Source organism: Thalassophryne amazonica, chromosome 13 (genome assembly GCF_902500255.1).
Source record: "Thalassophryne amazonica chromosome 13, fThaAma1.1, whole genome shotgun sequence".
In the NCBI taxonomy this organism is placed as follows: domain Eukaryota; kingdom Metazoa; phylum Chordata; class Actinopteri; order Batrachoidiformes; family Batrachoididae; genus Thalassophryne; species Thalassophryne amazonica.
The window spans coordinates 9,276,735-9,301,146 of NC_047115.1; the positions used below are offsets into that span (position 1 = coordinate 9,276,735).

Genomic DNA, 24,412 nt, shown 5'->3' on the forward strand with positions numbered 1-24,412 from the left:
CCTTGGTTGTTTGGTTGTTTGTCTGTTTGGGAACAGCCTGTGAGCCACAATTTTTCATATATTGTTATGAAAGTTTTACAGACCATTCATATCCTGATAGACAAGAACTTATTCAATTTTCAAGGGCAAAGTCAGGAAAAATCTCAGAAAATTTGAGAAATCCCTATCCTTTAACATTGAACAAATTTTCACAAATTCATAACTCTGTCAAAAAAGCTCATATTTCTTTCATATTTGAGAGCCATATGTAGGATGGTATCCTTTATCGACTGACAAAGTTTGATCCAGATCTGATCTGGATTACAGGTTTTGTGGCCATTTGAATTTAACATTGAAAACCCCATTTAATGTGTATTTTACATTATATCTTAATCAAATGTGCCCAATCACTCTCATATTTGAAAGTGAGGTGCAGACTGACACTCACTATCACCTGAGTTTGATCCAGCTCTCATCTGGGTTGTGGATTTTGTGGACATTTGAACTTAATATAGAAAAGCCCATTTGGTGTACATTTTGCATTATATCTCAATCAAAAGTGCCTCAATCATGTAAATTTTTTTTCTGTTTTGGATTTACCTACACCACCAGAATTGGATGGAGGTTCCAATTTTATGCCTGTTTGTCTTCCATTTATCAGTCGGAAACCAAGTGACAAAAAGCAATGATACATTGTGCACAGCAGATGTTCTGCTGTTCTGTGAAAATGATCTGAAAAAGAATTCAGAAACCAAAAAAAAGTTTAAAAAAAACCTGACAACACCACAAAAATTTGATTCAAGTGCATGAACCAAATACATACTGCTGACAGTTGATCACATTTAGCTGATGAAAAGTCCCTTCTAACAGGACCTTGACCTCAAAATTTTTTTTTCAAGGTAAAAATTTGTGGAATTAGAAACTAGTGTTGTTAGAGGTTTGCGCTCTAGTTTGTGTGTGTGTGTGTGTGTGTGTGTGAGAGAGAGAGAGAGAGATTGGATTTTCACTACACATTCAGGAGCCAAATTTGCTGAAGTCAGACTGTGAATGTGAATTATTTTTGTAAGTTAGCAGAATCCACACAGATGAACTAGTACAGAGTACAGCTAAATATGTGTATATCGCTACAGTGTTGTCATTAGCTTGCTACGCTGTTCTCACTTTCTTGTTCACTCCCGGAAGTTCTATAAGTTGTAATATTGTAAATTTCCACAGAGTGGACACAGTGAGTGCTTTTGTGTTCTCAACTTTAAAGTAACGGTGGCAGCTTGAATAGATTTGGTTAACGCTTTGCAATGCTAACGAGAGATACGCGAGAGAATGGCTTCAAACTTGGTTCCTGACAAACACACCAATGTTTCCCTCTCATTGGGGAAAAAGTGTTTTCTCAGTCAATCCTACACTTTTTTAAATGAAATCTGTTTAAAGAAGCATTGCAATGCAGCTGTTAGCTTCTGCGATCATCTTCACCACTTCAGTCGGATAACGTCGCGGTCACCACTGCTCCGTGTTCCGTCGGAGTTGTGTTGCCGGCTGTCTTGTAATTCACTGTGGTTCAGAACGACAGTGTTACTTCTCTCACAGAGGTTTTAGAATGCCAGGTATGCTTTTAGTACCAGACTCTGCCTGTGTGTATCTGTTTATTTACTGTGTTTGTCCGCACGTCATCTCTTCCACCCGTACTTCAGTTTGTTTGTCTAGCTGAAGCAACGCAACTGTTTAAAAGTACACCTTGTATTAATTATGATGTTTGGGAACAGGGGAGTGAGGTAGTCTTTTTGGTAAGTTGTCAGTAACTCAAACTAGTTCACATGTGGATCTCAAAAAGGCCTTATTATTTAAAAAAAAACAACTTATTATTAATTAAAAATAAATAAACAGTAAACTTATTTATTTATGTATTTATTTATTTTTATAACAGTTGTCCACTGCTGGGCTGGAATATTTGACTTCTTCAAAAAGAATTGTGGCATTCATCAGGGATGTGTACTGGGTCCTGCTCTGTTCGGTGCCTGTGTGAGGTGGCTGTTGTGGTTCAGGTGCCTTTGCCAGTGAGAAAACATTTATTGATCTTCCAGGGCAGGGCATCCTGGTTCCACAGCTTTGTGGAACCAGGATGTCCTGATTGTAGTGCTTTAGAAGCCGAAAGAAGAGTTGGAATGTCTGGGATTGTGATTGTTCTGGATCTAAACTGAAAGTGTTGAACTTCTGGGCACCAACGGTCAAATGTCTGGAGTGATGAGCTTTCTGGACAAAGGTGTTTGATGATTAGGAAACTTAAATGATAGCCAATGATCTAAGGCCACAATTGGATGTCTTTGGTGATTGGTCCCTTTGTAAGATAATTGGGTATGGCTGGGATGACTTTTTGTCAAACACATGGTTACTTTGGGAGACTAATAATGAGGCATAAAACTTTCACTCTGAGGGAATGAGGGCCGCGATGGTAGCCATGTGGCGTGCTTCCCAGTGCGTGATCCAGTGAGCAGGTGCCTTGGGTTTGAGGGCACCAGCAACTGGAAAATGCCAAGGGGACACCCATGTTTCACCTGACTACAGCAGAGAGATGGAAATGGACCAATTGCCTGCCTAGGTGGTTACCAGGACTCAAGCTTGTTAGATCTGTGCATATCTAACAACCTGCAAATCAACTGCACAAAATGCATATGGTTCCAAGTATCTGCACGTTAAAAATAAAGTTGTCATCAGCATATTTTTTCCCACTGTGCAAGCAAATTAATTTGTTTGCAACTTGTAGCCTTTCGCTTCCTCCTTCAAGGTGCCCTGATGCTCAGTCTGGAACTTAGAGATTGAAAATATTGGACATAGTTTTTATCATTTGACTGGAGTGTCTAACAGCCACTAGAGGGCTCTAGTCTAGTGTCTCACTGGCATGGTTGACCTTGACTCTCCATACAACAATTTGTAAAGGTTTTTGCACGTTGGGTTGATGTCAGTAGACTTTTAAACCATGCAGCGTTTGCGTGGGTGTGGAATGATGAATATATGTGGTAACCCGCACAGTCCCAACTGGAATTTGTGTGATCTTATCTTTTAGATTTTTTTTTTAACTCTCTTGTGGTTGAATGATTACAGTATGAGTATTTGCGATTTTTAAAGTCCTTGTGTGGCTGACTTTTGGGTTCTGCACTAACTGGCTAAGTGTTGTTTCTGAGGCATTTAGAATCAAATTAGTCATTAGTAATTGTTGACTCCTGGGAGGTGTTAACATCAGGTGGTTATCAGTAGCCTGAGTGTGTTTACATGTTGGTGTATCTGTATTTTGTCAGTGGGCCGTGTTTAAGCTTGCAGATTGACAGAACGCTGGGTTGGTGGTATGTCTGACCTTGTTTGTCTTACGTTAGTTTGGCACTTAAGGTCAAAAGGTGCATGCAGCACAGTGGCGAGTGTTTCAGGATTATCACAAGACTTCGCTGGGACATGCGTTCTGTTTAATGATCACATTTCTTTTTGGCTGCAGACAAGAAGGTGAGCTGGAACGTCTCTTACACGGTTCAGAATAATATTTGTCATGTATGACTTGGTGTTCATCCATGTGGGCTTATATCCTTCAAATGGCACACCAGACCCTTCATTGTCTCCTTATGCATGGTGAGTCCACATGGGGGCAACGCCATGTCGTTTTTGCAGGTCAAGCCCAAATGAGACCCATGGCCATAGGCCTAGCCTTCTGAGTTCTCGACTCCCCCAATCTCAGCCCTAGCTCCAGGAGGAGGAGCACACTGTTACCCAAATCTGGGCAAGGTCAGTCGCTGGATCACTGGAGCCCACAAACCCTCCATGAACATTGGGCAGTAACACGTAAGAGCAGGGTCGTAGATACAAGCGGTGGAAAGGAGGTTCATCTGTGGGGTATCTGGGTTTTCACTCATTGACAAGGTGAGAAGCTCAAATATTCAGGAAAGACTCTGAGTAGAACTGCTGCCCCAGCTGAGGTGCTTTGAGCATTTGGTGAGGATCCCCCCAGTCATCTCCCTAGGGAGGTCTGCCGGGCACCTCCAACTGGGAGGAGGCCACAAGGAAGACCCAGGAACCGCTGGAGGGATTACATCTCCAAACTAGTTTGGGAATGCCTCAGGATACTCTAGGAAGAGTTGGAGGATTTGTCTGAGGGTAGGGAAGTGTGAGATGAGCTGCTCAATCTGCTGCCACAGCAACCCAGACCTGCAAAAACAGCAGAAAATGAACAAATGGCGTGTTAGACTTGTTGCCTTGAGGGTTTTTAATAACAGCAAATACTGATGATTAAATTAAAACGATAAGTGTTGAAGGATCGAACGTAAGGCAATCAGCATCATTTAAACATTGCTAGTTCCTTTGTTGACACCAATTACTGTCTGAACAAAATCACAGCAACTTGTGCAGCTGAGAGCTGCATTTTTGTTTATTTCAACTTTATTTCTTAGTTACTCAGACTCCGTAGTGTTTACATACTAGCGCCTTCCTGTTTATATGTCACATCCTAACATTAGCAAGTTTGTGTGGTTGTGCAGGTAGGTTAGCATCACGAGGCTGTCCGGGTCATCAAGTCATGTTCTTTGATCCTGCTGACTGCAAAGCAGGTAGCTCAGTTGCATAGTAGTTGGACTACCATCATGAAAAACTGGTTTCGATTCCCAAGTGTAGTCATTGTCTAAACTGTAACTGTATTGACTCTGCCCCCCCCCCCCCCCCCCCCCCACACACACACACACACACACTGTATATGGGTACCAACTTTAGCTGGGGAAGTAACCTGTGATGGACTGGTGTCGCGTCCAAGTGGCGTTATAAACTTGCAACATTTTTGTGCAACTGCCATCAGTGGGCCTCGAGGCCTATACAGGATGTCGTACTTCTTTTGGCTCCTCCTGTTTTCTGCTCTGGGTCACTACAGCGGGTTCTTTGTGAGTCGGCATGTTGATTTTGGCGTAAGCTGTCCATCGGTTACCCTTCCTGACACAAAACCAGCTGTACACTGAGATTGGGGCACCAGACATCTTGATGTTGGGAGGAAAGGTTTCTACCCGTGCACCGCCATGCCCCTTTTTATCAAGTCGTGCACTTTATCTTTAAGCAGAACAAATCGATTTGAACAGATTTGTTCAATTCTTTATTTAGTGGTGATGTTACACATTGTTATGGTGTACTGCTAGAGCATGCTGAATGGTATTTCCTCCCAACATTGCTAATGTTAATCAATGGAAAACTCTATGGAAGACCGGCTGTGAAGTTCCTAAGGCTCTAACCCCACCTTCAGGTTGGCAGGTGGAATTGGGTCAGTGGTGTACCAGTCATGTGATTGGCAGTCAAGCGGGTACTTTTGACTAGAATCCATAGACTGTGGCAGTGGTCTAACCTCCACCCTCTGCTGTTAGTCGCAGCTATAACGCTGACTAATTCAAGCCAGACCTGTAGGAAGAAGAATGAAGTCAAAATAAATTAGATCAAAAAGCCAACAGCTTCCTCCTGGTGTGTTCAAGGCCCTGTATGTGATGTTCGCTGTTACATTTCACTTGTCTTCAAGCTCATCAGTAAACACTGGTTGTTGGTGGTTGTCAGTTGAGGTAAATGGGTTCAAACCTCAGACAAGCACGGACGGAGATAAACTTGACGAGATTAGATAATGGAGTTGTGCGCTCTGTCTGTCCTGTTAATTGTGTATCATCTTCCCTTTAATGAGTGTGCATGCGTGAGCAACTGTGTGATTTGTATCTGTGGAACCAAACCACAGCCAGAAGGGAATGTATGATTTAAAAAAAAAAACAATCCTTGTCATGTTTCACTGATCCTTGTCATCTTGTCATGACAGACTTGAAATATTTTACAGCGAAGAAGCAGGTTGTGTGATTTCATTGGAGGCGTTGTGACATTGAGACATTTCACGTCGTAGCTAATGTGTTGTCAGTGTGGCGCCACGGCACGGTGTCAAAGAGAACATTGTGCTCCAGCACTGTACAGTTTGAGGTTCTGTCGTTACAACTACAAGGTTAATTTTTCTTTTCACTAGCCACATGCTAACAAGCTACTCTAGCTTGCCAACTGGAATTGAGACTCGAACCCAATCCTATTTACTTCAGTGGGAAACCCGTTCTACCAATGTATGTGCACATACCCGAACAAACACTTTGTCATATATTCTATGTATATTTAGCAGAACCGAGTTAATGTTTCTTTCCACTCAAGCTAGTTAGCGTTAGATGCTACGTATCTATGGCAGTTGGTGGATGTCTGTGGTGCGAGGTCTCTTTGGATGATCCTCAAGTAGCACTGGAATGACTTTATGTCAGTCGAGCTGTGTCTTCACGGGTATCAGCTCTCCCATGAGGGAACATCAGCTACGACATTTTAGACGTCCTAACGTGGTGGATGTCCATATTCTCCATCGCTCGTTCTGTTTTCTCTTTGTGTTTCTAGAAGTTTCTTTTCTTTCTGACTTCCTTCTGACATTGAGACCGGAAGATACACATGCTGAGCCACAACAACCTTCAAAGACATGCTAAACTGGAACAAAGTATTCACAGTGTTGATCTGGTTTCAGTTGTGTCTCACTGTTTTTCCACCACACACAGCTGGATGATTACAGAGTGTAAAACGACTGAATGGGGTTTGGGAGCCGCGGTGGGACGAGCGCACGTGTCTGGTGTTGACGTCATAAAGTCTGATTGCTTGTCTAGTGCAGCAGATAACTGAAACAGTCGTGAAAATGGTGATACAAGCACTGAAGTTGGTACAAATACTCTTTAGATATTACTCTTTTGAACAAACCGACTGGCCACTTGAAAATCCAATATGGTGGCCAGGTAGGGGTCAATTGAAGAATTACACAGGGGCCGAAATTAAAAATGTTCAATTCAATTTGAAAGCTACACCACATTATTTGTCTGATCGTAAAGATTCCAAAAAGGTATAGTTTGGACTATCTATGACTGAATGATCAGGAGTTTTGGGGTAAAAACAGCAAAAAATGGTGACAAAGGTCAGTTTCAGTTTGTACAGGGGTCAAAAGTTAAAGTAAAATTATTGGTTGAGCTAATAGGATTAATAAATGGAATAGTTTTGATTATGTTGAATGTTTGGTCTCCAAATTAAAGGTCAAACAAGGTCAATGTCCATTGGATTCTTTGACATGTGACATACGAGGGCTGTCAATAAAGTATAGGTCCTTTTTATTTTTTTCAAAAACTATATGGATTTCATTCATATGTTTTTACGTCAGACATGCTTGAACCCTCGTGCGCATGTGTGAGTTTTTCCACGCCTGTCGGTGACGTCATTCGCCTGTGAGCACTCCTTGTGGGAGGAGTCGTCCAGCCCCTCATCGGAATTCATTTGTCTGAGAAGTTGCTGAGAGACAAGCGCTTTGTTTGATCAAAATTTTTTCTAAACCTGTGAGACACATCGAAGTGGACACGGTTCGAAAAATGAAGCTGGTTTTCGGTGAAAATTTTAACGGCTGATGAGAGATTTTGAGGTGATACTGTCGCTTTAAGGACTTCCCACGGTGCGAGACGTCGTGCAGCGCTCCCAGGCGCCGTCATCAGCCTGTTTCAAGCTGAAAACGTCCACATTTCAGGCTCTGTTGATCCAGGACGTCGTGAGAGAACAGAGAAGTTTCATAAGAAGTCGGTTTCAGCATTTTATCCGGATATTCCACTGTTAAAGGAGATTTTTTTAATCATGGTGCATGTCCACTGTGAGAGATGTAATCTAAAAAAAAAAAAAATCCGGAAATCACAGTGTATGATTTTTTTTTTTTATATATAATTTATTTGTATGTTACTGCTGCAAATAAGTATTTGAACACCTGTGAAAATCAGTGTTAATATTTGGTACAGTAGCCTTTGTTTGCAATTACAGAGGTGAAACGTTTCCTGTAGTTTTTCACCAGGTTTTCACACACTGCAGCAGGGATTTTGGTCCACTCCTCCATACAGATCTTCTCCAGATCTTTCAGGTTTGGCGTTTCAGCTCCTTCCAAAGATTTTCTATTGAGTTCAGGTCTGGAGACTGGCCAGGCCACTCCAGGACCTTGAAATGCTTCTTACGGAGCCCCTCCTTAGTTGCCCTGGCTGTGTGTTTGGGGTCATTGTCATACTGGAAGACCCAGCCATGATCCATCTTCAATGCTCTTACTGAGAGAAGGAGGTTGTTTGCCAAAATCTCACAATACATGACCCCATCCATCGTCCCTTCAATACGGTGCAGTCGTCCTGTCCCCTTTGCAGAAGAGCACCCCCAGAGTATGATGTTTCCACCCCATGCTTCATGGTTGGGATGGTTTTCTTGGGGTTGTTCTCATCCTCTAAACATAGTAAGTGGAGTTGATTCCAAAAAGCTCTATTCTGGTCTCATCTGACCACATGACCTTCTCCCATGCCTCCTCTGGATCATCCAGATGGTCACTGGTGAACATCAAACGGGCCTGGGCATGTGCTGGCTTGAGCAGGGGGACCTTGCTGCCCTGCAGGATTTTAAACCATGACAGCATCATGTGTTACTAATGTAATCTTTGTGACTGTGGTCCCAGCTCTCTTCAGGTCATTGACCAGGTCCTCCTGTGTAGTTCTGAGCTTTCTCAGAATCATCCTTACCCCACAAAGTGAGAGCTTGCATGGAATCCCAGACCGAGGGAGATTGACAGTCATCTTGTGTCTTCAACTTTCTAATAAATAATCATAACAGTTGTTGTCTTCTACCAAGCTGCTTGCCTGTTGTCCTGTAGTCCATCCCAGCCTTGTGCAGGTCTACAGATTTGTCTCTGGTGTCCTTAGACAGCTCTTTGGTCTTAGCTATGATGGACAGGTTGGAGTGTGATTGACTGAGTGTGTGAACAGGTGTCTTTTTTACAGGTAACAAGTTCAAACAGGTGCAATTAATACAGGTAAAGAGTGCAGAATAAGAGGACTTTTTAAAGAAAAATTAACAGGTCTATGAGAGACAGAATTCTAGATGGTTGGTAGAGGGTCAAATACTTATTTGCAGAAGTAACATACAAATTATTAAAAAATCATACATTGTGATTTCCGGATTTTTTTTATTGTTTTTTAGATTGTCTCTCACAGTGGACATGCACCTAAGATGAAAATGTCAGACCCCTCCATGATTTCTAAGTGGGAGAACTTGCAAAACCGCAGGATGTTCAAATACTTATTTGCCTCACACTCTGTGTGTGTGTGTGTATACATACGCATATATATATATATATATATATATATATATATCAGTGGCGGCCGGCCCATAAGGGGCGCTCGGGCGCTGCCGTCCTAGATGTGGAGGGGAAAAGTCATAATATATATATTTAAAAAGTATTATCAATGTCAGTTTTACTTAATTGTATGTGCCTACATGTAATATGTATGATTAAAACAACACTTCCTCCAACTGACTTTCATTCAACAGTGCATTTCCACCGACGGGAGCAGAAAACGTACGTTCCTCGTCTTGGGCGCCATTCAAAGCGCCCTTGAAGTGCAGCGAAATAACCAATCATATGTAGTTACTAGAGAAAATTAATAAATATTTGGCAAATCAACATTGCCAAAATTAATGGCGTTGGGGCGCCGGAATTTTAGCCCTTGCTACAAAAATGCGGGAACGTTAGATTACAGTTAGTGATATACGTGACGCTGCAGCTGTCAGTCAGGCAGGAAGAGCGACGACGACATTTGTGTTATATTTATTTATATATTTATTTTTTATCTATTTTTATTTTGTCTCCGTGTGTTTTGCTGGAGTAAGTTGAAGAACTCTTCGGAGGTTTAAAACGGGACAAAACTAATCAAAACTAATCAAATCAATGACACCAAAGTTTGGCAGGGATCCTTTTGGAGGCGCATGGTGGTGCGCACATCAGATCTTTCTTGTGGTTTAATGACAGTTGCACATCCCGGTTGGAGGAGAGACGTTTGTCTGACTCATTATAAACCGTGTCAGGCTTCATTCACACAGTCAGCGCGCACACGTCACGGAGGCTGCTGATCTGCGTGGGTGGAAAGGGAGCCTGGGGCTGTTTGTAACAGTGTTCAAAGCTGCAGCCTTGCTGGTATTTTGATTTCACTACACGTTATGAAGATCAGTCCACAGAAGTGAAATATTCTTTGGAGTATTCCACACTCTAAAACAAATTATTTGCTCAGTTTAAAAACAAAATACAACAAAACCCTAAAATAGCAATTTGCATGTTTTTTAAAGAAATTCTAACTCAGCCACTGAGTTCACACAAGACACTTACAGTCAGACAAACCCAAGTTTAGCAACGCATTTAATTAAGTGGTTTTGTATACTTAATTTGCTTTGTCCTCTACACTGTTAATTAATTTTAACCAATTTAATTTAAAGGTTTTGGTGTTATTAGTTAGTCAAGTTATTTAATTTAAGTTTTTCAAGCTTCTTTTTTGCCTCTATTCCACTCAGTAATGTTCATGCAAAATATTACCTTAATTTTCTCTCGCTCTCTCTCTCTCTCACACATTTTCTCTCTCTCACACACACACACACATTCTCTCTCTCTCACACACACACACACACACATTCTCTCTCTCTCTCTTTCTCTCGCTCTCACACACACACACATAAACATTTTCTCTCTCTGTCTCTCTCTCTGAAGGTGGTGTGAACATTGTACTATGTACATAATGTTCTTTTGTCAATTGAAGAATTTTTCCACGTTTTTAAAGAGTGTAAATTTGGTGATATTTTCTATTTTGTTAAGGTCGGTGTCATTGTCGACCCCAGGATCGGTTTGTCTGAAGATAATGGCAGTGCAGTACAGTTTGGTGTACTATGTGTGTAATTGGTGTCAAATGGTGAAATGTTCTTTGCTCAAGAACTTGAGTGTTGTATTTGATACTGTTCCTTTCCAAAGTAGAAACGGGGCCTAATATAGCTGTAAATGGTTAACTTTATCTGTAAAACTGCTGATTTTGAGAAGGACATGAAATGATTATTGTGGAATTGTAGTAATTTTCTGACTGTTCACTTGAATGCCTGTACTGGACAAGGCAAGGGAATCTATTGGCACAGCAGCCCCACCAAGACTGTTTTTCACCAGCCGCCACTGATATATATATATATGTGTGTATATATATATATATATATATATATATATATATGTGTGTGTATATATACGAGGTCTATTAGAAAAGTATCCGACCTTATTATTTTTTCAAAAACCATATGGATTTGAATCACGTGTGATTACATCAGACATGCTTGAACCCTCGTGGGCATGCGAGAGTTTTTTCATGCCTGTCGGTTACGTCATTCGCCTGTGGGCAGTCTTTGAGTGAGGAGTGGCCCACCCTCTCGTCGATTTTTTCATTGTTTAGGAATGGCTCAGAGACTGTTGCTTTGTTTGATAAAAATTTTTTCAAAGCTGTAAGGCACAACTGAGTGGACACCATTCAGTAAATTCAGCTGGTTTTTGGTAAAACTTTTAACGGCTGATGAGAGATTTTGGTCTGGTAGTGTCGCTTTAAGGACGGTCCACAGCGCCTGATGGCGATCTGCGCTTCGAGGTGGCAGCGTCTCGCCGTTTCAAGTTGAAAACTTCCACATTTCAGGCTCTGTTGACGCAGTAAGTCGTCAGAGAACAGAGAACTTTCAGAAGAAGTCGGCATGAGGAGTTTATTCGGACATTCCATTGTTAACGGTCATTTTGTAATGAAAGAACGTGCAGGCAGAGTCGCATGTCGGGCTGGACCCGACCGCGGGGGGTCGCGGCAGGAAAAACACCTCCGTTGGAAATCTTAACGGGCAAGTTGGAACATGCCCAAGCTGTTAATTTCTCAGTTACTCACTTGTTGAAAGCCATTAAAAGCCGCCTGAATTCTACAAATGGTTTTCAACACGGAGGTGTTTTTCCTGTCGCGGCGCACACAGATTTGCCGAGTCGTCACGGAAACGATTCGGCGAATTTGCGCGTACGTCTTTCATTAAAAAAATGTCCTTAAACAGTGGAATGTCCGCATAAATTCCTCATGCCGGCCTCTTCTGAATCTTCTCTGTTCTCTCACGATGTCCTGGGTGAATTAAGCCTTAAATTAGGATGGTTTCAGCTCGAAACAGGCCGACGACAGTGCCTGGAAGCGCTGCAGGACGTCCAGCTCCGTGGGAAGTCCTTACACCGACAGAAACACCCCATAATCTCTCATCAGCCGTTAAACTTTTCACAGAAAACCAGCTTAATTTCTCGAATAGTGTCCACTCGGATATTCCTCACAGGTCCAGAAAAAATTTTGATAAAGCAACGCACACCGTCTCGAGCAGCGTGTGAAACAAAGGAATTCAGCCGAGAGGGCGGGACCACATCTCACTCAAGGCCTGCCCACAGGGAAATGACGTCACCGACACGCGTGAAAAAACTCACGCATGCGTACGAGGGTTCAAGCATGATTGGTGTAATCGCATGTCATTCAAATCCATATAGTTAAAAAAAATAAATAAAAGGGTCGGTTTATTATCTAAGAGACCTTGTATATATATATATGTGTATGCATATATATATATATATGTGTATATGTGTATATATATATATATATATGTATATGTGTGTGTATATATATATATATATATATATATATATATATATATATATATATATATATGTGTGTGTATATATATATAGATAAGAGGTTGACATCAGCACTTTTTCGGCACATTCCACTGTGACAGAAGATTTGGCCATGAAAAGAGTGGCGGTGAAATTCATCGGCATGAAGCTGATGGCGCAGCAACAGCGCCTCCGTGTTGAAGTCTCACAGGACATGTTGTAACATGCCCAGCTCGTCAACCATTCGGAACATTCAGATGGCTTTCGGTGGCTGTTCAGTCGTGTGACTATACGAGAAATTGTGGACGAGCTGGGCATGTCACAATATGTGCTGTGAGGCTTCAACATGGAGGCTCTGTTGCTGCGCCATCAGCTTCGTGCCGATGAATTTCGCCGTATATAGATTCGTGTCGTCAGGTTCTTGTCTTTTTTGTAAGTTATGCTGCGTTTACACATAATGACGACAAGTCACGAATGCCAAGAAGTACACATTCTTGGCCGCTGATCACGAATGTGATGATTCAGGGCAGAGGCGTCAGGTGTCCTCAGGAACTGCTGCAACCTGTTACCACACGTTACGATTAATGGCACGTGTTGCTGGAGAATTATCAGGAACCATTACACACGGTCAAGAATAATGTTCCGTGTTGTTGCGCGCTATGGCACGCTATTGCGCGTAACAGCGCTTCGTTAAGTTCTGTCACGTTGTGAACGAGGTGAATTGTTTCCACACACACACCCATATTCATCCAACTGAATTCAGATCTACACCTGCAGGAGCGCGCTGAAGAGCACTGAAATGAGACTTTTAGCCGACTTGGCGTCAGCAGTCAAACTGAATGCGGTGCAGCAGGGTTTAATTGTGCGCGCGCTTCTTCCTCCGCCGAACTGGAGGAGGTGCAGAGATGTCTGGCTGCACGTGAGTCGCTGTGTTACAAGTCGTGTCAAAACGTGACAGTTTCTGTGTCACTTCGTAATAACGCGTGACAGTTTGGCTCCAAGAACCATCACAGGAACCACTACGAACGTTGTCACGTTCTGTTAAGGATCAATACTCATCAAGATGGATCAATACGCTCAGTTGCGACCTTCACAACGTGAGACGAAATGAGGGTGGTGTGTGACATTTGTGGAAAATTTTTTGACAGGCAAAAACATGCTCCACGAATATCAAGAATATCACACACCAACACACACTATTAAGAAACCTATTCAGATGCGTTAAGTCACATTAAGAATGTCAGGAATGTGTCACGAATGACAGGAAAATGACATTCGTAACGCCTCTTGCTTATGTGTAAACGCACCTTTACAAATAGTTTGTAGAAGAATCACATGTGGTAAGAATTTGCTGTTAATGTTGCGAACACGTGCGTATCATTTTTGAAAACTCAGAGGTGGCATGGAAGTCGGGCAATTTAAAGCAGATTTCTTCATTAAATCTTTTGTTTTTGAACTACACATATACCCGTATTTTCCAGTGTATAAGTTGCACCTGTTTAAATAAAAAGGCCTCTTGAAGATTTGCACCAGAGTAGAAGTCGCACCTTTTTTCTGTATTTTCAGCTCTTTAATTTAGGATTTTTGTTTATTGTTGTGGTGTTTTTTATTTTTATTGTCATTCATTTGTTTGTTTTATTTTGTTTTGTGATTTAATTCCTCAGAAAGTTTGATATAAATTCATTCAAATTTTTTGACATATAAGTCACACCGTAGTATAAGTTGCAGAACTTCCCAAACTACTGTAGTAATAAATAAATAAAAACGTGACTTATACTCCGGAAAATATGGTTCTTTATTGTTGTTGGTGTATTATGTTAATATATTTAAAAAATATTATGTGCAATAACCTCAGCTCGGTTTTTTTTTTTTACGTACTTTGTAGACCGAGCTAACTCACCAGTTGTTTTGTGTGCAGAAGCAGCTCGGAGCGTCGTAAGGAGAAATCTCGGGATGCAGCGCGATGTCGACGCAGCAAAGAGACGGAGGTGTTTTACGAGCTGGCTCACCAGCTGCCGCTGCCGCACAGCATCAGCTCCCACCTGGACAAGGCTTCCATCATGAGGCTGGCCATCAGCTTCCTGCGCATACGCAAACTGCTCACGGCAGGTACGCACGCTCAGCCGCTGTCTCTAACACACGTACGTGCCTCAGCCAGCGCGCGCTTGCGCTGTGATTGTGTTGATTTTCTGTAGAAGAATTGTCACCAGACATTTATATGAATGCGTGTGTGTGTGTTATTTTTGTTGTTGCTGTTATTTTTATGTCTCGTAGTCAAGTGTGGGGAGCTGAGGAGGGATTTGTCGGCCGTGTTCTTTGCGCTTCTCCTTCCTTTTATTTAAAATTAGAAGTCGAGGAAGCTTGGTATAGAAGCAGACCCATTGTTTTGGAATTCCTGTATGGAGTCTTGACAAAAGATCAGAGACACTAGATTTTGCAGCCTTAGCAACAGGGGGGTTAACTCGGTCCACCGCCGTGCCGACAAAAAACCTGTCAAACGCTTTGTATTTGGAGTGCAACATGAATTAGCATCACTTTTGGATCTGGTCTTGGTATCATCCAGCACCATGATGTGAGACAAAGGACTTATTGCAGAAGGAAAAAGTTAAGTTGTTGCATCCTCCTGGCAATGTGGGAAACCAGACGTACCTCCCGAATCCATTTAAGACCACTCCTGTTATAGCTGTGTTCATACATAATGATAACATCAGCGACTGGATGAATTGCCGGACACAGCAGGGATTTACAGTTGATTGATTTCAGTATATTTATTCAGAACAGTGCAAGTTGCCTCAAAGTGCAATACACAAATACAGTCTAGACTTTACCCACCCCAGGAGCGCCGGCGACACTGATGACGAAACGCCACCTCTGTGTTTTTGATGAATAGATAGACGTATGAATTAGTCCATCCCCTTTACGTCCTTAACACGATAATTTAAAAGAAATAAATTCCATTGTCTCATCTCATGTGCCCTGAAATTACAAAGGCATATGATGGAGACAAACAGAATATAATCTGGTATGGATGGTTGGTGAATGCTGTATGGGTGATGAAAATTAGCAGCAGGTGTGGTAGAACATACATGTAGCTCGTTGCTAACAGCTGGACTTGGCAAAAATGCCTATTGAAGAGGAAGAACCCATATAAAAAGCCACCTTGACACTTGCACAAATTTGATCCCCACACTGGCACACAATCTCGCGTGCCAATGAGTAAACTGTAAATTTTGAAATGTTCAAAATTTCTGGCACGCATTAATTTTGAGCCACTTACGTGAACTAGCCATGAACATTGCGGAACCTGTTCGATAACACTGCATGTCATTGCGCGCATGGCATCTGAATCTGAAATTAGATTATGAAGAGATGTTACATCTCTAACAAAACATTTATTTTATTTTTTTTAGGTTGTCATTTATATACTGTAGGTTGAAGTTTTTGAGGCTGAATATTTTGATGCTAAACAAATTCAACCTTAAAAATTCTAATTCAAACTCTGATGGTACAGATTTGCTTCCATATGCTTCTCCCTGCTTTTCTGTTTTTTGAGGTTGATTTTAGATGTTGAATATTTTTAGGTTGAATTGTTGAGGTTGAAAATTTTTTAGATTGATTATTATTATTTTTTTTAGGTTGAAGTTTTTGAAGCTGAATAGTTGATGCTAAACAAATTAAACCTCAGAAATTCAACTTCAAACTTTGATGGCACAGATTTACTTCCATACACTTTATTTTGTTTAGTGATTTGATCCCTTGGAAAGTTTCCCTTCACTCCAACAGTAATGTAAAAGAAATAAGAAGAGCATATGCCTTGAAATTACAAGACCATATGCCTTGAGACAAACAGAGTAAAATCTGGTGTGGATGGTTGGTGAATGCTGTATGGATGCTGAAAATTAGGAGCAGGTGTGGTTGAACATACATGGAGCTTGTCTGTTACCAGCTGGACCCAGTGGTGGGCGCAGTTCAGCTGATCCGCTAAGCAATAATGATCAAAGCTAATGTTTTTGTTAGTGGATTAGCTATTCAGATAACCTTTAAAACCATCAGTGGACCATTTATCTTCTGATAAATTTAGTTCAGATAACTTTCAGTCCGCTAACATTTTTTCTTTGCTGCTAAAGTGAGCAAAGTTTAACGGTCAATAACATTTGTAAACCCTAAAATCAAACATTTTAGTCCCTGTCGTGTGTTTGTGGCAGACTGGCTGTTGCTTGTTGATGATGCCATCATTAAACGCAAGACGTGATTGGCCGGTCGATGCAGGGAGCATTGTGGGTAGTGTAGTTCAGGTTCACTTTGGACATCACAGTGTTACTGTCCGCTCGACACAGAAACAAAATGGACTAATTTTAACATTATTTTATTGTATTTCTTTGTGGCTGACGGGATAATTTAATCTCCAAGACTTGGTGGGAGAGAGGAGCTCTCAATGCAGCTGTGTTACAGAGGGACTTTTCTTCACCATTTAGACACCGTTTTGGATAATCAGCAAGCTTTATGTGGATTATTTTTCTTCAAAATTTAATGAATTCCACCGAAACTAACAGGTAAGAATTTATACTTACTATGTGTATTTTACCATGCCAATCAATGCATTAATGGATGTATTTCGGTTGTTTAAGCTGCAAGGTTCAAAGCGTGTGAAAAAAGCAGCAGCTTTTATTTCATAAATGACGATGTATCTAATACTGAGATAAACTGTGACTTCTAATACTGTGTTTTACTGCTTTTGAAAGATGATGACAGTGTGTGGGGTTTTATATTTTTATTCATGTATTTTTCATGCGTTCTTTTTGTGTTTGTGACACTGCCTGGGAATGACTTGATCTTTGAATTTACCCAGCAGCCCCTGCGGTGCTTAAAGTGAAACTAGATTATCAAAAGCTGACAGTGTAATCTGATGTGACCCGCGTCCAAATCAATACTAATAGTTATCGGTTATCTGTAACTTCTGATAAATTTTTTAGCAGTTCCCTTACCAAAACGTAGTATATGCAAGTATGTTTCAAGTATACTTCTAGTTTACTTTTTATATACTTATCAGTACTATTTTTTGGTAAGGGTTTATCGGTTTAACATTATAAAAGATAACTTTCAGTTAGCAGCTTAATGGCTATCAAAGCTAACTTTTGGTTAGCTGTCCCCACCACTGAGGCTGAACCTTTTCATACCTCCACACAACCCTATGGAAAGGATTGAAGTAAAAAGTGAATGGAGTCTGTGAGAGTAGGATAACTTACAAATATGAATAAGCAATAGAAATAAACAGTGGTTTTATGTTTGTGTCACAGTTGTTATGTTGTTGAACTCGAGTAACTCCACATAACCCCACAGAAAAGATTTTGTATGAATGTAACCGATCATTCTCTCCTCTTCATGGTTTTCAAGTTGTATGTAGCTTGAAAGGAGCTTTTCTGTCAGATTCTTTCAGTTTCAAAGGTTCAGTCTTGCTGGTTTATCAAGATTGAATCCGCTGCAACACTGCGTCACCTCACTAAAAGGCTCACTGATATTAGCATTTAAAAAAAAGAGACTGGGCCAAAGTTGAAGTAATGGGGGTAGAGATGGAGTGAGTGAAAGGTAAGAAGAGGACACAGCGATGGAACAGGAGATAAGAGACTTATCGGCCTGGTCTGATTACTCCGTGATGGAAAGATTATAGAGGAAGCGAGGAGCTCTGCCCATCGTTAGCCTGCTGCTGGCATTACCCCTGTTAGCCATAACATTCGACGGCCTTGGTGCCAAACTGAAGGCACGCCCAAATGCACATGTACAAGCTGCTACAGGGAAGTCAAAGTCAAAGTTCTTTATTAATTGTCTCCCTTAGGAGAAATTTGGCTGGATACATGGGGGGGTGTCTACTGCACAAACAATAAAACACGAACAACATTTAAAACAATAAAAAAAACACAAAAAATAAATACAACCAACAATACAATAATCTTTAAAACAGTGAAAATGAGCATAAAATCACTACAACCAAACAGCTATAAATTAATAAACAACACAACCATTTAACAGCTTAACCATTTGACCAGAAAGATGTGCAAAATTCAGCCTTTGACAGAAAAGGCAAGAAAAAAAATAAAATTTTAAGCTTGTTTGTTGATAAGAATAGATAACAGAATGAATGAATGAATGTTTGTACCGGTTACATTTGCACAGATGAACGTGATACCTCCTCCGAGTTTAGCGAGGTGTCCTCTGAGTGCAGAACGTGTGAACTGTCCGTTAAGATGTTTTTCACTTGGTCAAAGAGTTCTTGAAAACTGGGAGGAGTGTGGCCCATGATCTTACCCGCGGTTTTAAGGGAGTGGATCTGTGCTTTCAATTTGACTGGAAGGTTCCCAGACCAGCCGGTGATACCGTAGCGAAGAATGGACTCAGTCGTTGCTCTGTAAAAGATCAGCATAATATTTTTGCAGACCCAGAATAAATGCTGTCTGTGCAGGAAGTTAAGATGTTGATGAATTCTGGTGCAGACCGGGGTAATCTGTGTCTCCCAGCTTAAATTACCGTCAGTGTGAACACCAAGGTGTTTGTAAAAGGTCACCTGGTTAATTGTAAGGTTGTGTATGACAACAGGGCTCTGGTCACCGGCTGATCTGGGATCTAGCATCTTCTCCACCGTCTTGTTCGTATTAAAATGGAGTTTGTGATTGTCACACCAAGCCACAAACTCATCCACAGCGGCCATGTGGGAAGAAACATAGAGTGACCTGGAACATAGGCTCAGAATGACAGTATCATCAGAGAACGTCACCACATGCTGATCAGGCCTCGAGCGAACACAGTCATTAGTGTACAGGGTAAACAGGAAAGGTGAGCTGACACACCCCTGTGGGGCTCCCGTACAGCTCACCTCCCGTACAGTTCCAGTAATAATGAATAAACAAGACAGGGACTCAGAGAACATATCTACACCAACGCCATTTTCACAGAGATGGTCACCATGATTTTGTAGACTGATTTAACTGTGAAGAAACTAGAAGATGTCAGTTCTGTATACACCCTGAGGCTCATTGGTGGTGTCCTTTAAATCTGGATTCTGTTGTGTGAAGCGGATTTAGACTCTACGACTCCCCTGGACGAGACGCCAGTACGTCACAGGTTACTTTCCCATCTGAAGTCGGGATTCATTTAGAGCTGAGTGGCCTGAGAACGTACAGCTGAAACGTCTTGTCCAAGGACACAGACGGACAGTGTGACTAGGAAGAAACTAGGTCACGCTAAAAGAGTTGGCTTTTTCCTGTAGGAGTGTCGCAGAACGAACAGCTCGCCCCTAGAAATTGGTCCGCCTTTTGCATCTGTGCTTGTGTCATTTCAAACCACAGCAGCACATCAGACACGGAGTCTGTTCACTCAAAGCAATCAAATGGATGATAAAAGATAAAACCTCATAAATCATTCTAAAGTCAGTTTTAAGCAGAAATGAGGCAAAATTCCATGACACTTTAAAATGTCCAATGTGCAGTGAACGCATCAGCTAGCAGCTCGTTTAGGCGCAGCACTGTGATTGCTTTCCGCTGCCTTTTATGATGAAATAATGCTGAATTTATGTGGAAATGATTGTTGTACAAAAGCTTCAGATATCTGTCGCTGAGATAGATGACTGGAGTGCAGTTTGAAGCAGAAACGAGGTGTTAAGCCGTGAACCGCATCATCAGGGGGGACTGATTTTTAGGGGGACTGTTTGGTCAGCAAGAATAAGAAGCGGATTTTTTTTTTTTTTGGTCGACTCGGATATCAGTTACCTAACCACCATAACTGTAACTCATGGTCAGTTTATTTGGATTTTTCAGTGACAGGTGCAGCTGGTGGCTAAAATGTAATTTTTTTTTTCTTGTGATACAGTACAGCAATTTAATAATAACAAATGATACAAAATATCTGTACATAAATCAACATTTATTTAACACTGCTGCTGTCTGCCTCACTTTTTATCAAGTCTCCGTGTTTTCTGTCAGGTAACGTTACAACGAGCATGTTTGGCTGTTTCAAAGCACCCATTCCCACGGTTTTAAGGCACCTGCCTGCATGTAAATAGACACAAGGGGGAGCCTTGTTGCTTTTTTTTTTTTTTTTTGATAGTTTTTTTTATTCGGCACACAAAATATTCAAATAGAAAAAAATGAACAATTCCACAAACAAACACAGACAAAACTAGTGAGTCCGAAAGGGTGTGGGCTGAAGCAAAGCTTATTAGCGCCCACCCCTGCTAGTACAAGTCCAACTATTCTAATCAGTCATATTTACATAAATACAAATTCACTACTACATGTCGACACACAGACATACACATCAATATACTATTCACTTATAATTATATTTATATAGTACCAGATCACAAGAAAGTCACTTTACGCCAGTAAGGACTAACCTTACCAACCCCCAGAGCAAGCACTAGGCAACTGTGGTGAGGAAAAACTCCCTATAAGGAAGAAACCTCAAGCAGACCAGGCTCTTGGGGGTGACCCTCTGCTTGGGCTGTGCCATATATACCTATATACATACGTATATACTTTACAAACATAAATATATACATACATATACACAGTCACTTATATACATATACACCTACCCATATCTATATATCTACATACGCATATACATACCCACACATTCAAATATACAATAAGTCCCACTTATAAATTGAACATTCCATATAAATCAAATTATATTTGCTTCTTTATGATACTTAGACATAATGTTCTTTTTGAGTAGTTTCTTAAATCTTACTAAGGTACTACTCATTCTAACCTCTGAACATTTGTTCCATTTCCTCACCCCAACCACAGACACACAAAAACCCTTTACATTTGTTCTTACTGGTGGTTTCATAAAAATTGCACAACCTCTTAAACTATATCTGGATTCCGTCAATCGGAACAGACTCTGGACATGTCTCGGTAAGGCTTGGTTTTTCGCTCGAAATAAAGTTTGAATGTAATCGACCAAATCTATGAATTTTAATAAATTTAAAGACAAATAGAGAATGAGTTGGTTCACGATATTGTTTATTGCAGATGATTCGTATGGCTCATTTTTGCAAAAGGAATATTGGATTGGTATTTGATTTGTAAGTGTTTCCCCATGACTCAACACAATATGTCATATATGGTACCATCAGAGAATGATATAAAGTAACTAACCCTTCTTGCGGCAGTAGGTCTTTGGCTTTATACAAAATGGCTATAGTTTTTGACAATTTTGATTTCACATAATTTATATGTGGTTTCCAGCTAAGTTTTTTATCAATTATAACACCTAAAAATGTATTCTCTGTTACTAACTCAATTTCCTTATTGTTTATAGTTAAATTTTTACATTTGGGTGCCTGTTTATTTCTAAATATAATACATTTAGTTTTCCCAAGGTTGAGTGACAACTTATTAGCGTCAAACCAAACCTTAAATTTTTCCAGTTCTTTCTCCACTATGTCCAGAAGCTGTTCAATATTTTCACCGCTACAGAACGCAGTTGTATCATCCGCAAAAAGGACACATCTCAGTGAACTCGACACCCAACTTATATCATTTATATAGATTATAAACAACAAAGGACCCAGCACTGAGCCCTGCGGCACCCCACATGTGACATCCCTGAGTTCAGAATTTGTATTATTGAATTGAACATACTGAAATCTGCCTTGTAAATAACTAGCTATCCATTCATATGCCAGACCTCTGATTCCATATTTCTGCAGTTTAATTAATAGTATTCCATGGTTAATTGTGTCAAACGCTTTCTTTAAATAAATAAAAAAAACACCTATTGTGTATTGTTTGTCAGTTGCAGTTGCTGTACTTTCCACAAAGTCCATCAAAGCATATGATGTAGTTCGAGACCTTCTGAATCCATATTGTTCTTCACAAATGATGTTATGCTTCAGTAAATAATCATTTAGTCTTTTAGCAAATATTTTTTCCAAAATTTTGGAAAATTGTGTCAGGAGTGATATAGGTCTATAATTAGAAAATGTGTGTTTGTCACCAGTTTTAAACAGAGGAATTACTTTGGCTATTTTCATTTGAGAAGGAAATTTACCAGTACTTAGTGACATATTGCAAATATAATTGAACGGTTTTACTATACAATCAATAACGTTTTTTAATAAAGCCATATCCAAATTATTAAAATCAGTCAATTTCTTACTTTTTGAACCATGAACCAGATCAAGTATTTCTCTTTCATGAGTACCACCAATGAACATTGAAACAGATTTGTTAAACGTTGAATTATTTACCCAGAAGTTATTAGTTGATGAGTCAATTTTACTGGCAAGATTTTTACTCACATTAACGAAGTATTCATTAAAGTGTTCAGCAATAGACTCGTTGTTATCAATCGTGATGTAGTTGTTACTCTGAAAAAATGAAGGATAATCTCTAGTTACTCTATTCTTTTTTACTATTTCATTTAATATGTTCCATGTGTTTTTGATGTTATTTCTATTTTTGACAAGTAACTCATTATAATATTTTTTTTTACTGAGTCTCATGATATTGATTAACTTATTCTTATATGTTTTATACTTACTTTCAGCTTCCTTAGTTCGTAGTTTTATGAATTGTTTATATAGTACGTTTTTCTTTTTACATGCCCTCTGAAGCCCCTTAGTTATCCATGGTTTGTTGCTATATTTAATTTGACTTCTTTGTATTTAATTTTCTTTATTATGAAATTCCAAAAAAGAAAACCACCCAAATATGAATGTAGACCCACAGAAGGGGGAAAAAAAACAAATGATTTAAATGCCACTGTGTGTGCTACTTTGGGCATCCTAGTGGACCTGTTTCAGGTCCTTCAACTCTGACTGGTCGTTCTCTGGACACCAGCTGATCTCTGTACGCTGCATTATGTTGAAACGAGCAGCGACACAACCAGACAACAACAGAGAAACAAAAAGTCCAGCTGGGCCTCTTGGTTGGACTGTGATTGGGAGATGAGTCCCAGCAGTGCCCAGAGGCCCATGAGAAAGATCTCCGCTCCCCCAGGGGTTAAGCCTATCTGGGCTCTGCTCCAAACTCCAGCCCCAGGCCTCGCCAACGGCCCTGAGAACCAGCTTTTCTGATGTCAGGGGAGCACACTGGAGAATTGCTGGCATCCTACCCTCCACCCCCACTGAGTCCCGGCCTTGCTTCAGGGTGAAGCCTCCACACCAACATGTTAGCTGTAACTTATTGATCATCAGTCAGCACTACAAGAAGACCTTGTAGCAGCTGGACGTCCTGCATGATGTGTGTCTCTAAGTACAAATCACCTGCTGTTATTAGTTTTTATAATTTTGTGGCATTAAAACAAACTGGAGGAGCAGGAAGAGAGTGCAGACCTCCAGAAAACCAACAGTCCTCCCTTCTACAGTTCTGTCATTCCATTTGTCACTGAGCATTGACAGAATTATGGTCACCTATAATCATTTGTGTTTATTTTTTCTTCATCCACACACATCCACAGTACATTAAAATAATATAATAACAACAATGATCACCTCCTCCTACTATCACCTTTCCAGCCAGCTGGATTTACATCAGGGGACGGACACGAGTCCCTGAATCCTCCTCAGATTTGACTTAAATCTTCAGTAAATAAACAGATGATACATTTATACAATCCACTGTTTTGTATTTTTGTTTCAGTCATATTGTTGGTCTTTTTATTTTCAGATTATAGTTCACTTTTTGAAGATTATTAAATATAGATTATTATTATTATATAGACTTTGTGTTGTTTAAATTGTGTTTCGATGTCATAAAAGAATGAGGAGACACAGGAGGACGCTGCACTGGTTTGTTTTGCCCTCCAGCAAAAGCTTAAATAAGGACAATAACTGTGCACGCACACGCAAATGTGTGTTTGTGTGTGTGTGGGTGC

At 40.5% G+C, this 24,412-nt stretch overlaps 1 protein-coding gene across 3 annotated transcripts in view; it reads left to right on the forward strand.

Annotated features, from left to right (window-relative positions):
• epas1b (endothelial PAS domain protein 1b) overlaps positions 1-24,412 on the forward strand; it is a 110,075-nt gene that overhangs the window by 52,131 nt on the left and 33,532 nt on the right. For all 3 annotated transcript variants that reach the window (XM_034185350.1, XM_034185349.1, XM_034185352.1), the window contains exon 2: positions 14,451-14,641. In XM_034185350.1, the coding sequence (XP_034041241.1) occupies positions 14,451-14,641 (191 nt within the window). The remainder of the gene's footprint in view (positions 1-14,450; positions 14,642-24,412) is intronic.